The following is a 14,532-nucleotide window of genomic DNA, read 5'->3' on the forward strand; positions in this document are numbered from 1 at the left end:
TCCTGTTGGTCACAAGCTAGAGACAGACAACACATTCTCTAGTTTAGAAAAGTTTTGAAAACTGTTATAAGCTCAGAAGAGCACAATAAAGGAACCAGTAGCTCCTTTGTTATGAAAGGAGATTAGAGAATTAAACAAAGCACAGTACCTGTCAAGGTTCCTTCCCCACTCTGAACTCTAGGGTACAGATGTGGGGACCTGCATGAAAGACCCCCTTAGCTTATTCTTACCAGCTTGGGTTAAACACTTCCCCAAGGTACAAACTTTGCCTTGTCCTTGAACAGTATGCTGCCACCACCAAGCGATTTAAACAAAGAACAGGGAAAGAGACCACTTGGAGACGTCTTCCCGCAGAATATCCCCCCAAACCCAACACACCCCCTTTCCTGGGGAGGCTTGAGAATAAACAAGTTGAACACAGACCAAGTTGGGTTTCTTAGGAACCTAAGAACCCAGTCAGATTCTTAAAAAACAGAACTTTATTAGAAGAACAAAACAAAGATAAAAGAAACACTCTGTAAGATTAGAATGGAAGATAATCTCACAGGCAGGCAGATTCAAAATATAGAGAATCCCTCTAGGCAAAGCCTTAAGACACAAAAACAGGAATACACATTCCTCCAGCACAGCGAATTTTACAAGCCATTAAACAAAAGAAAATCTAATGCATTTTCTAGCTAGATTACTTACTAACTTTACAGTTGGAAGGACTGCATCCTTAATCTGTTCCCGGCAAAGGTATAGCACAGGCAGACAACACCTTTTGTCCCCCCTCCAGATTTGAAAGAATCTTGTCCCCTCATTGGCCATTTTGGGTCAGGTGCCAGGGGGGTTACCTTAGCTTCTTAACCCTGTACAGGTGAAAGGATTTTGCCTCTGGCCAGGAGGGATTTTATAGCACTGTATACAGAAAGGTGGTTACCCTTCCCTTTATATTTATGACAATAAAATTTGTAATGTTTCAGAGGTGATCTGAGATGAAATCAGGGCAATCAAGCAAATCAGTAAAATGGGATGAGTATGTTGCAATGGAAAGAGAGAGACTGCACAGTGAGAGAACATGGTGTGTGTGTGTGTATACATAATATCTAAACACACACACACACACACACACACACACACACGATTAAAAAAACCTATGGTAAAAGAACATTGCTGTTGCAAAGTCAAACAGCTAACAGTTAGGAAATGCCAGACTCAGATTGTCCATGCATACAGTCGTGTGTATGCCTTCTGGGTGTCTTTAATTCCATGATCATATAATATTTATTTCCACGGGACCCTCATTCAGTGCACAGGATGGACAATGTTCACCATGGGCATTGGGAAAAGTGGGAATGGGCAATCAATCAAAATGGGCCAAATTTCAGTGGTGTTGCAACCTTGTACACCAGGTTGCAATGCCACTCACTCAAATATGGCCCAGCTGCCCCTCCACCTTGTCAGCTGGGTATGTGCTCCACTGTTATGCCTGCTCTGGTCAGGAGGCTGTCCCCCTTGTTGCATCCCTGTTGAGTTCAGGTTTTCAAAAGTGGGGGAAAGTTGCTCCCCTATTTAAAAAGTGGGGGGGGGGGCAATGACTCTTTCCCCACCGTGGCCATCTCCAGTGGCTACGATGTTCTCTAACTGGGTAGTTATTTAAACATTTTTTTTTATCGTCATTCAATGTGTGGCCACAGGCCTTATTTGCTGCATGCTATTCAAACCCTTCTCTGAATTCAGAATGGCTAATTTTCGAATGGACTTTTCTATGTGACTAATGGACTATCAGTATAGTATTGGAAAGCTTCCCAAATATGAATCAATTTACCTTCACACCACCCCTGTGAAGTGAGAGGGTGGTATTATCCCAATATTACACGAGCAACAGAGGCAGAAAGATTAAGCCCACAGTTGCCAAAAGCGTCCGGTAATATTGGCTGCCCTATTGCAGTGTTCTGCTGAACAAATACAGTAATATCACAATGCAATCTGTAATATATCTGGACTCAGCTGCTGAAAGCAAGTTCACCTGTCAACAGCAGAAAGATGGATCTACTAAAGTCTAACAATCTTACTTATCTTGAAAATTCTATCTGTGCATGATCCACTTACTTTCTCCCTCAGCTCTGGGACCACGTATTGCACGGAGTAAGATATTTTTCTCGTTCCTAGGATTATTTATCTGTGTTACACCATAATTGAAAAATTCATACAAAATCAGTACATCAAAACTAGCAAACAGATATAATAAAACAAGAATACCACTTCACAGTACAATAAAATAAAAATCAATACACAGCAAATAAGGGCTACTTTTGAAGTACAGACATTACTTAAAATTCATAAGCATCAACCAAAGTTTCATAAACCTAAGATAAGGAAGCATCTCATATAATCAATAAATATTTTTTCTCCCCAATTCTTAAGGTCATGCTTGAAAAGTTCTTAGAGGAAAAAATTACAGGCTCTTTCTGTCCTGAATGTACCCCTTTCCTTTATCTGCCAGCCTACAGAACTTTATTAATAAAGGCTAGATCATTCTTTTCTTAATGATGTAATAAATTCACACTTTAGTCAATGATATATACTTTTCCAACTGACCTACCCTGCAGTGACACCCAGAGAACATTATTCCTTCTACTTTAAAAAAAATACTATCCACTCCATATGAAGCCAACAGATGTATTAATTAATGCCTCACCAGGGTAAGTATCTTGCAAAATAAATAAAGTATTAATTTTCAAGACTTTAGTCATATTAATGTATAGTAAAATATAAGATCTGGGAAAATTATACACCAAAGGCACATTAAGAACCGCATTTGTCAGACAAAAATACCTTAAGCCTTGAAACAATGTAGATGAATATTCTTGTCCCCAACAAATTCTACTGAGGTGAAGATAAGTTCCTTTGTCTACCATGTTTGTTACCTCCCACTGCCCCATGACAACTCCACTGCCCCTCTTTGCCCTCTCTGCTGAGTCCCCTAAATAATGTCCCGCATACTTAAATTTCCACAAACTTTCAGTCAAAAGTGCTCTAAATCAACCTCTTCTTCCTTCTCTTCTTGACATATGCTGACATCCAGCCCCTTCCCGAATTTAAGCTCATTCCCTATTCTTCCAACATACCCTTGATTCAATCTGTGTTTCAGCTACCAGTTTTCTTCTGTTGCATCTGCATTACAGTCCTGATAGAATCTGACAGTCCCTCTGCATTTCCTCAACACCCCCCCCTCCACACACACACACAGTGGACCCACTACCCAGGCGTAAGAAAACATCTCTCAAAGTTAAACACAAGATCTGCATCTCACACCAATTAGTTACTAACTCGTTGTAGTGTTCCGAGAGCTAATAACTGTTTGGAGGCCTGATTCCTTGTGCTGCACCATACAGAGTTCAAATGAATCTCTCTGACTTCAGCGAAAGACAGCCATGAGCTGCAGGGAGAATTAAGTCTCTTTTTCTCTTAACATGGAAAATGTCAAACTTCTGATTATTATAAAGTCTGCAAATTACACCAAAACCAAACAAACACACACACACACACAAACACAAACACAAACACCCCCCCCTGCCCCCCAGCATCTGAACTGATATTTGAAATGAAAATAAGTAATATTCTTTTATCTAGGAAATAAATGGCAGTTACAGGGTTCCTTTATATTTTATCAAGGTACGTTTTTGGAAGTCTTGCCATCTTCATTATCCCTTCATGGATATTTCTTGATTACCTCAATAAAAACAATCCCCCCCATGTATTCCACTACAAAAAGTTTTGTTTGACTACCTTGAATGCATGTGGAACACTTGAAGGTTAAATATTTAACCTTTTCACTATTATTCAGCATTGAAATTGTATGTTATCAATAAAATTAATTACTGTACTAACTGTAGCATTCATGAAACTGCTGGAATTAATAAGACACTGTTCCTTGTCTGACTCATTATAATTACAGCTACTTATTGCTAGGCCAATGAAAAAGAGCTGATAATTCATCAGGCTTTTTATATTTTTATATGTCATTGCTGAATGCTGTGAATTCATAATTTACAGTGGTATTCAGCATGTACATAGTCTCTGGTGTCAAGTTGTCAAGTTTATACTGTGGAAATTTACACTGCTGAACTGACAAGAAGAGTCATGAAGACTAGGCTTGGAGTGAAACTTCACTGGTGAAAATACTTATCACTAAATCCGGGACAATTAAGCAGCCAGAAAAACAATGTGGTGCACAGAGGTCTAATGGTGACTCACTTTGCTTCCCTCCACTCATGCCAAACATTGCCTTTGATTTGTGTGAAATATGTATTATGCTTTAATGCCAATATTTTTGGAGAAGAGATGAAAGTATATGTATAAAAACCTGCAGAACTCTCTCTCCACTTTTCTCTATTACTGTTACTTATCCTGATCCAGGTATACCACATTTTGAAGATGAAACCAGTTTGGAATCTTGGAGCGAGATGCGGGGTTGACTCAACAGAAATAAAGCCGCTGCAATGAGCAAATATTTTTTCAACAGTAGCAAACCTTTATCAAGATAAATCAAAAGCAGGTAACAATAAGCAGACCAAATATAACAAAAACCCTTCCAGCTTTGATATTAATCTACAACAGTGATCAGGCATATTTTATTCAATATTATTGTTGCCCTTGCAATTAAAAATTGAGACCTGCAGACAATTGTTTGTTGGTTTACTATACCACAAAAAGGTTTCAGATTCATTGAATTTGCTATTGTGCTAATGAAAATGTACCACATCATGGCTCACAAATTTCAAATTTAATCAAGGACATGGCATTTTAGGATGAGTGTTTTACTTGAATTCATTTCAAATTATAGTTTAAAATTGCCTTTTTTCCCCCTGTTCAAATTTGACTTTTTGCAAAACATTTTTACTTACCCCCAATCAGCATTGTGCAAATGGAGAAAATCTTTTCTGCATCAGTATTGGCCGAAACATTTCCAAACCCAACACTGGTGAGACTGCTGAGAGTGAAATAGAGGGCAGCTATATAGGCACTTCTGATTGACGGGCCTCCTAATGTATTATTGCCATAGTAAGGAGACTCTATACGTTTCCCCAGCTCATGAAGCCAACCTGAAAAGTAAAGAAAAAAAGTCCAATGAGAAACAGCATAACGAAAACCACAGATTCTGTGAGATAAATGTCATAATTTTTTAAGATTTAGGGCACTGGATTCTACCATATGATTCCAAGAATAAAATGAAGATTAAAGCTCCAATACTGCAAGAGCTGGTGCGCCATACCGGGGTGGATCGGCTTCCCCAGGAGCAATTTAAAGGGCCTGCGGATCCCAGCAGCGGCTGGAGCCCCCGGCCCTTTAAATCGCTGCCAGAGCCCCGCTGCTGGAGCCCTGGGGTAGCGGTAGCGGGGCTGGGGCGGCGATTTAAAGGGCCTGGGGTGGTAGCGATGGCCGAGCCCATAGCCCTTTAAATCATCCCCGGAGCCCCGCCACCACTTCCCCAGGGCTCTGGCAGGCTCCGGGGATGATTTAAAGGGCCTGGCGTGGTAGTGGCGGCCGGAGCCCTGTCCCCGGAGCCCTGCTGCCAGAGCCCTGGGGAAGCAGCGGCGGGGCTCCGGGGACGATTTAAAGGGCCCAGGGCTCCGGCCACCGCTACCGCCCAGGGCCTTTTAACCCACTGCCAGAGCCCCCGGCTGCCGCTGTTACCCTGGGGAGGGGGAAGGAGGCACTTGCCGGTACAGGGTGGGCCGGGGCTGGCTCTGACCTCCCCCAGCCCTGCCCCTTCTGCCCAAGGCCCCGCCCCTTCCGGGGGCCAGAGCCGGCCCCAGCCCAGGCCCGTACCAGTAAGTCCCTAGATTTACTTTCGCCCCTGCTACCACCTCTACATAACCTAGCAGGATTATCAGGATGCATAGGTGGAAAGCATGCTGCACTTCATAAGGTGGCAGTGCAGAATGACTTAAGCCTTGTCTACACTGGCAAGTTTCTGGGCAGTAAAGCAGCTTTCTACACTGTAACTCCCGAGGTGCACACACTGCCAAGCCACTTAATGCGCAAAAACTGCATAGTTGCAGTACAGTTAAAAAAACCACCCTGACGAGAGGCGTAGAGCTTTCTGCGCTGGCATTACAGCACCGCGATAGGCCAGTGTAGACACCCTGATCGATTACAGCCCTGCAATTGGCCTCCAGGAGGTGTCCCACAATGCGTATTCTTGCCTCTCTGGTCATCGGTTTGAGCTCTACTGAATTGCCCTCAGGTGACCAAACTTAAATTTAAGGAGCCCCACCCCTTAAATTCCTTGGGAATTTTGAAAGTCCCCTTCCTGTGTGCTCGGTGATGTGTGCAATGGTCTTAGTGCATCTTTCCAGGTGACCATGTCTGCTCCATGCACCAGACGATCCCCCACTTGGAGCAATGCCTAGCTGCTGGACCTCATCAGCATTTGGGGAGAGGAGGCTGTGCAGTCCCAGCTGTGCTCCAGCCATAGGAATTATGATACCTATGGACAGATTTCATGATGCATGACAGAAAGGGGCCATGACTGGGACACACTGCAGTGCAGGTCAAAGAGAAGGAGCTATGGAACGTCTACAACAAGGTGTGGGAGGCAAATCACCGCTCTCGTGCTGCACCCACGAGCTGCCAGTTCTACAAAGAGCTGGATGCAATACTTGGTGGCGACCCCACCTCCACTGCAAAGGCCACTGTGGATACTTCAGTGGCTTGCATGCCAGTCGAGAGTGGCCTGAGCCAGGAGGAGGAAATCTTGGACAAGGATGTGGAGGGGGAGGGGACCCAGAGGCAGAGGATGAATTGGAGGTCAGAGATGCATGCAGCCAGGAGCTCTTCTCTACCCGGAGGAGGCTAGCCAGTCACAGCTGTCAGAGGTTGGCGAAGGACAAACAGGAGAGGAATTTGGAAGTGGCTTTGATTTTGGGAATTGCTGAAGCGAGTTTTTGTGGACAGGAGGGTTGCAGAAAGCAGGCTTGTGTCTGTATGATGCGCATACCACCCCATGCCTAGTCTGAGCGTCAGAACAGGGTGTTGATTGACTCCCTCACTTCACGTGAATCTGCCTCAGAGATCTCCACGAAACTCTCATGCAGATACTGGACAATCTGCTGCTGCAGGTTCTTTGGCAGAACTGCTTTGTTTCTTTCCCTATTAAGGGTAACTTTCCCACGCCACTCTGCCGTCACTGGCAGGGGGATGACCATTGCTGCACACAGGCAAGCCACATAAGGACCAGGGTAGAAGCTGCAGTCTTGAGGAAGACCCTCCCTTGATTCTCTGCTCACTCTCAGCAGCAAGATATCTTCCATAATGAACACAGCCTGTGGAAAATGTCAGAACAGCAATGATTATAAGGAACCCCCTACAGTGCTGGCTCTCCCTAAGAGCCATGTGCCCAGTGGACAGTACAGTCCTGGAACACTGATTTCCCCTGCCCCTGTGGTTTCTCACCATTTTGGGGGTCTTGTGCTTGCCTGGGTCAGCCAGTTAGTGACAGGTATGTGAATAGTGGCTGTATTTTAAATCACTGAATCAGTGGTCTGTGTGTTGCAAACAATACTGCTTCTGTAAAATGTTGCATTTTGGCTTCACAGATAGGACCTTGGGAGCCCAGCCTCCTCCTTTGTTATTGCCGGCTGAACAGCTGCACAGAATTAGAAAGCGGCTACGAAAAACTAAAGAGGACTTTCCGGGTGATGTCATGATCAGGAAGCCCATTGCTGCAAAACCATCCACGACGTTCTGCACATTGCTCAGAGTCACAGTGCTGCATAGCAAGAAGTGATTAACGGCCTTGCACACTTGCATGAAAATGGCTCCCATGTTGGATTTCCCAACTCCAAATTGATTCCTGACTGACCGGTAGCAATCCGCTCACTTCTCCACTGTCACTGAGGCTCTCATTTTGGTGTCCCTGTGCTGGAGGGCTGGGGCGGGTTCTGCACACAGATCCAGGAACGTGCCCTTGCACATCGAAAAGCTCTGCAGCCACTGCTCATCACCCCATACCCGCATGGCAATGCGATCCCACCAGCTGATGCCTGTTTCTTGGGCCCAGAACTGGCGCTCCACCATCCCCAGCTGCTCCTTGAGTGCCACCAGCAACCTTGAATTGTTTCTCTCTCTGTCCCACAGCGATCTAGCCTCCAAGGAATTGTCACGTTCCCTGTGGCTCCTCTTGCACCTCTGCAAATGCTTCAGGATCAGGCACCCCAGGCTTGCAATGCTCACGACAGTAGTACAGAGCTGTGCAGGCTCCATGTGTCTGTCACAGATGGTGGACAGCAAGGAGGGATGCAGGAGTTTGCAGGGATTTTGAAAAGAGGTGCAAAGGATTATGAGATGCAGATGAAATTATGGGATGGAAAGCACTGCATTATGGGAAGTTGACCCCAGGATCCCAGTCATGCCAGCAGGACTCATTTCAGCCCCATGAGGCATTGCAAAAACTTTCCAAAACACCCTACGCTGGATGGTGGCGAGTTTCACAGTAGGATACCTACCCACAGTGCACTGCACTCTGCACTGATACAAGCACTGCTGGTGAGGACACGCACCGCTGACAAAAGGAGCATGGTGTGCACATGCACAAGCGATATAACTACTGCAGTGGCTGCATGGCAATGTAACTTAGATTGACGTAATTGTAGTGTAGATATGTCCTTCGTATTCTTTGGTGAGCAACTTTCAGCACATCCACCTTGTCATTATTAGGACTCATCCTTGGCGAAGGCTGTAGAATGCCAAACCTTTTCAAACACTGCTATTCAGGCTTTCCTAGATTTCTCCAAATACTCCTTCCAGAATCCAAAAAGTCAAAGCACATCAAACACCTCTCATCCCTACTATCCTGCCTTCCAGTGAATCTATGATTAGCTAGCCCAGAAAATAAAAAATAATACTGAGAAAGTGCATCACTGCCAAAATGACATCTCTGAGGCATCTTTCCAGGCTCTAGTGGACCCAGCTGGATGTTTCCTAAATCACACTCCGATCTCCAAAAGCAATACTGTCGTGTGTGTACGTTAGATAGTGTGCTTTATCAGTGCTATACAAGGAAAATATAAGTTACTTAATGAAACTGATAGAACAGAATCTTAGAAAATCACATTCATTATAGTGAACTTTTGTATCACACTTAGGATCAGATCCTGGAGCCCTTACTTGCAGGCACAGTATCAGTCCCTTAATAAGTGCACAAAGGAGATATGGATACATTAAGTTCATATAGCAAATAAACTGTGTGGTTGTAGAAACAAAAAATATTACAAAAGTATATTTACTTACTTTTTCACATTAACACATTAAAGTAAGTTAAATAATAAAATCTCTACATTGTCCTATTACAACAAATGTAAGTTATTAGTGCCATTAGTAATTAATATTAGTAGGACATCAGATAAAAATATTTTGTGCGTGGTCTTAGTTTTATTCAGCATCCAGCAGTTTATGGGGCTCTATTAATGTGCAGTAACTCAAGTTAACTGTGAATGTGAGAGTCATGGAATTAAACAGACTTTGGGGAGTCAGCATTTGTCCCTTCTTAAAATAGCTTACTCTGATTCATCTAAGTCGTGCTTTTTAAAAACACTTAACTAACTTTATCTGATAGCTTGATTGGGTGTGAAATATAGTAAGTACAGAGAGTGTGCACAAAAATCATATAAAGATCTTTAGGTGACAAATAAGGCTAGGGGAGGTTGCAATATTGGTCTTGAGGAGTATAAGAAAGCACTGAGAGGGCTAGGTGCAGCCACGTGATTACTGCAGAAGTGAGAAGCGTCAAAAAGTGGCAACATCAGCAAAGGAGTGAGAAGCAATCAGGGTGGTAGAGGAGTGTGACCATGTGTTCTCCCAGCATGCACCCTCCCTCCCCCATGGCGTGGATCGATAGGGCAGTGGCTCTGTCTCAGTTTTTTTCTGGACTTTCAGCTGATAATCCAGCCTCCAACATCTTCCAGGCTGAGGAGACTTAGTCCTCTGGCTAGATCACATATAAGCCACCCCCCTTCCAGGGTACCCAAAGTCCAAAATAAACACAAAAAAAACCAAACTTTTCTCTTTCCTCAGGGACAGGCAACAGTCTTCCTCAGTTCCTGACCCCAGTGAGCCTTTTCTCTCACAAGGAGAGCTCAGGGACTGCTCTCCCTCCAGGCCAAGCAGCAACTGAGCTGGTCTCTCCTTTTTTAGCTTCTCCATTGAAGTCAAACACAGTTTCAGATGTTGCAGGGTGGGGCTGATTGGGCCCCCAACAGCCCATTAATCCTTTCCTGGTTCAAGGGTTTTGTACACTGCACTACAGGGAGCATTCGGGCGAGTTGGATGGAGGATCTAGAAAGGCCAAAGAAAGTCAAAGGTGCCAGAAGCAGCACAGTAACGAAACTCATATGTTAAATCTTGCAGCCCTTACTCAGTCCAACCATCCATTGGCCTAATGTTGCTGCTAATAATAAAATAATAGTAGTAAATGATATAATAATGAAATACGCAGTGTTGTTGTAGCTGTTGGTCCCAAGATATTAGAGATACAATGTAGGTGAAGTAATATCTTTTATTGGACCAACTTCTGTTGATGAGAGAGACAAGCTGTTGAGTTTACACAGAGCTCTTCTTCAGGTCTGGGAAATGTACCCAGAAGTGTCACAGTTAAGTACAAGGTGGAACAGATTGTTTAGCATGAGTAGTTCACACACATTTCCAGGGACCATTCAAGGTGAAGTGGCCTGTTTACTCCCCGCCAGTCTTGGGGGTGGAGGGGGGGGAAGATAGGGGAGGAGGGAAAGGCAACTGGGGGAGGTAGTTAGTGGGTTATACATTGTTGTTATAAGCCATAAATCCAGTGTGTCTATTCAGTCCATGATTTTTGGTGCCTAACAAAGTTATGAATTTAAACTCCCTGACTCGTCTTTTGAAAGTGCTGTGCGGGCTTCCATGGAGGATGAGCAGTCACTCGATATCTGACCTATCAGTCCTTAGCTGCACAACGCTTCCAATACCCGAGCCTCAGAGCTTAAATTCATAACCTTTTGCAGATTTAGAAAGCAAGGCAGTGGAGAGAAATGTAGCACCTCACAAAAACCAAAAAGGTGTCTTGAGAAGGAAATCTTGCTGTTCAGCTAAAAAAATTGGCATGTAGAAAGGAGATCTATCAAAGTCACTTCCCACTTCCTAGATCCTTGTGAACTCTGAAACAAATATGCAGAGCAACATTTAGTGACTAGAAACAAGAAATGGTAGGCTAACTCTTGGTACTTGTTTCTTTTACTGCCAAATCAGGGGAAACCAAAATTAAAAGATGGAATTATTGATACAGGCTATTAATTAGACTATTTCCATTATTTTAGTCACAGGAATTCTTTTACCTTAGGGGAGACCAGGAGCAAGACCAAGCAAAATAATCACAATTATTAACCATGGCCACTAGATTAGCCAAAAAAAAAAAAAAAAAAAGGCAAACTAAAACATTAAACAAAACACCACAAATGACAGAACACATGATAAACTGATTACTTCTGTTACAAGCTCTTCTGTATGTCTCTATATGGAGAGCATTTAATAGAGATTATACTTTGGAGAGTGGATATTTGGGGATGTTCTTCATTTGGTAAGTTAAGACCAAAGTATATTGTTTCCCAGAATTATTTTGAATCCAGTATCTTCTTAGGTATTTTTATGATTGGGCAAAATAATTTGTTTAAGAGCCAGGGGTTAATAAATAACCAGACAGTTTATAGTTGGCAAAATTAGCAATCTTAACTAAATCCTATGAAATTGAAACAAAATATTTTAATCCGTTACTTAGAAGAAGCCATTTAAAGATCTGACTTAACACAAGTCAGTTACAAATATTAAGAATCTTAAATCCAATTATTTCTCTGTTTACCAGTGTTTTGCCCCGGACTCCAGGAATACACGATTTAGCCATCTGGAGATTAACAGAAGAAGCTGTTAGCATTTTAGATTACCACAATCCCATATCCCAATAAAACCATTACAAGAGTTTGAAAATCTAATCCCTGGGCAGTGTCTTCATTAACTTCCTCTCACCAATCCATGTTGAAGTCTTGGGAAGATGTTCCTTGGATTTGTTTCTTCTTGAGTCTGTGTTTTTCTTAGCTGTCTGTGGCAGCTTACTTGTGGAGATGGACAGGATGAATTGTGGAGTGCTTGCTATCTAAGCAGAGGGCGTATGTGAGAGAGAGGGGGGTGCTCACTTCATAGTTTTATACTTTTCTCCTTCCTGTTTCCATGAAATCATAGGAAAACACACCTCTTTCAGGCTTGTTTAGATTCAAAGCTGGATGCTGTTCACTGGCTCCATGGCTTCACAGGAAATCCTTAGGAGCCTCTTCATCTTATGAATGTTTAGTCCGTTAATGCAGTGGTTCTCAACCAGGAGTACGTGTACCCCTGGGGGTACTCAGAGGTCTTCCAGGGAGTACATCAACTCATCTAGATATTTGCCTGGTTTTACAACAGGCTACATAAAAGCACTAGTGAAGTCAGTACAATGATTTGTTTATACTGCTCTGTATACTATACACTGAAATGTAAGTACAATATTTATATTCCAACTGATTTATTTTACAATTATATGGTAAAAATGAGAACATAAGCAATTTTTCAGTAACAGTGTGGCTGTGACACTTTTATTTTTATGTCTGATTTTGTAAGCAAGTATTTTTTAAGTGAGGTGAAACTTGGGGGTACGCAAGACAAATCGGACTCTTGGCAGGGATACAGTAGTCTGCAAAGGTTCAGAGCCACAGTGTTAATGCATATATGTATTAGGGTTGTAATTCTTTCTTGACAGTTGCATTTCCTTTGTCTTTGTGAAGGGAGATTCTCAGAACATCTTTATGTTTAAAGTTTTAACTCTTTTATTCAGTTAATTTTCTGAGATATCCCTTTCATTCCTTCAGGGTTTAAGAGGAGCTGAAATGATGTTTCATATGAATCCAAACAATCCTGTTCTCTGTGACACTTTGGCACCCCAATATTCATCACTGCCATGTAATTAGGATATGTTTTGTACGAAGTATGCCTTGTGAGGTATCACTCTAAAAGTCTTCATCTGCTAGACATTAATATCTCATTGGATTGTATGTGCTATTGTTGTATGGGAAGCTTTGAAGTTTGGCTGTGTCTATGTTATTGAAACATGTTGTGAGGTTGAAAAACACCCACAAGCAGCCTTTCAGGTACAACAGTAAAAAGGCCAAACAATGTTAATAGTTTACTGAAGGAATTTACACAAGCACAAGGATTACCCCAGGAACTGTGTGCAATAGAAACCTCTCAGAGATAACACCACACAATGGGAACTGTTTGACCCAAGTCACAGAGAAAGAGCTTTCCAGCAAGTGGGGAGAAGATCTAAAAGGAGGACAATGACAGCATGATGGTACCTCACTCTCTGTACAACAGCACACCTGGAAACACCAGAGGGGCAAGGACTGAACCGTGGGAAGAGATGGTCCCAGGCTAGAGGGATTTTTATACTGTGTATGAAAACGTGGGAAAGCCAAGGCAACTTGTGCCTTAAGAATCTGCCAGCCTGTTTATCACTCAGGGTGAAAATTTGCTAATTTATATCTTACGTATCTAGTGTGTTAAGCTCAGTTTGCGGTGTTGTTTATTTACTAAGGGAATCTGCTTCGATATGTTTGCTATCACGTATAATCACTTAAAATCTATCTTTTGTAGTTAATGAACTTGTTTTTATTTTTTCTAAAACCAGTGTATGAAAATTATAACTTCGGGTGGAAAGCTGTTGCATCTCTCTCTCCACATTGAGGGAGGGGGCAAATTTTATGAGCTTATGCCGTACAGTTCCCTGTGCAGCGCAAGATGGTATAATTTCTGGGTTTACACTCCAGAGGGATGTGTGCACTTGAGTAACTGAGCAGGTCCTTAGCTGAGCTTTCCCATGCACAGCTGATCTCAGCATGTGTGTGTGAAGCTGCAGCTGGGTGTGTCACTATTTGTGTGTATGCTGGTGAAAGAGCAAGTCTGGAGAGCTTGGCAACTTATCACAGCACCACAGCGTGAAAGGGAGCCCAGGCTGGTGGGTCAGGCAGGCTCAGTGGCACCCCAGGGGGAACCTGTCATACTCTCTTTAAAAGTCAGCTGTCAAAATAACCTTTTTGAAATTAAATTCTTAAAAAGAGTTGTTAAGCTTGAATGGTCATCAAAAGAGGTATTGTCTTTTCTTTTTACCAATCTTTAGAGAGGTTTTTCTTATCTTCATGAGTTTGGTGAGGGGTTGCTGAACTAATTTCCTAATTAATATAAATATATCTATAGTCAAATGGCTACTTATATCTGTAATCCATTATAGCATCATATGGCTTTGATATATTTATACATAAAAATCTTACTATTCGTATAACAATATCAGGCAGTTATCATATGAAGGTTTCTGTTTAGAAACAAAATATTTGCAAATATACAACTGAAAAGAAACTCATGCCATCTTATGCATTTGAGAAACAACAGAGGTTTTCACCTTTAAGTAACCAACATAATCTGTAAAACATA

The 14,532-nt window shown here is 42.6% G+C and overlaps 1 protein-coding gene across 1 annotated transcript in view; it reads right to left on the bottom strand.

Moving 5' to 3' along the window:
- KCNH8 (potassium voltage-gated channel subfamily H member 8) overlaps positions 1-14,532 on the bottom strand; it is a 382,295-nt gene that overhangs the window by 79,525 nt on the left and 288,238 nt on the right. Inside the window, exon 8 of the mRNA XM_074945675.1 lies at positions 4,893-5,090. Coding sequence (XP_074801776.1) covers positions 4,893-5,090 — 198 coding nt within the window. The remainder of the gene's footprint in view (positions 1-4,892; positions 5,091-14,532) is intronic.

The sequence above is a fragment of the Natator depressus genome, chromosome 2, assembly GCF_965152275.1.
Source record: "Natator depressus isolate rNatDep1 chromosome 2, rNatDep2.hap1, whole genome shotgun sequence".
NCBI classification, from domain to species: Eukaryota; Metazoa; Chordata; order Testudines; family Cheloniidae; genus Natator; species Natator depressus.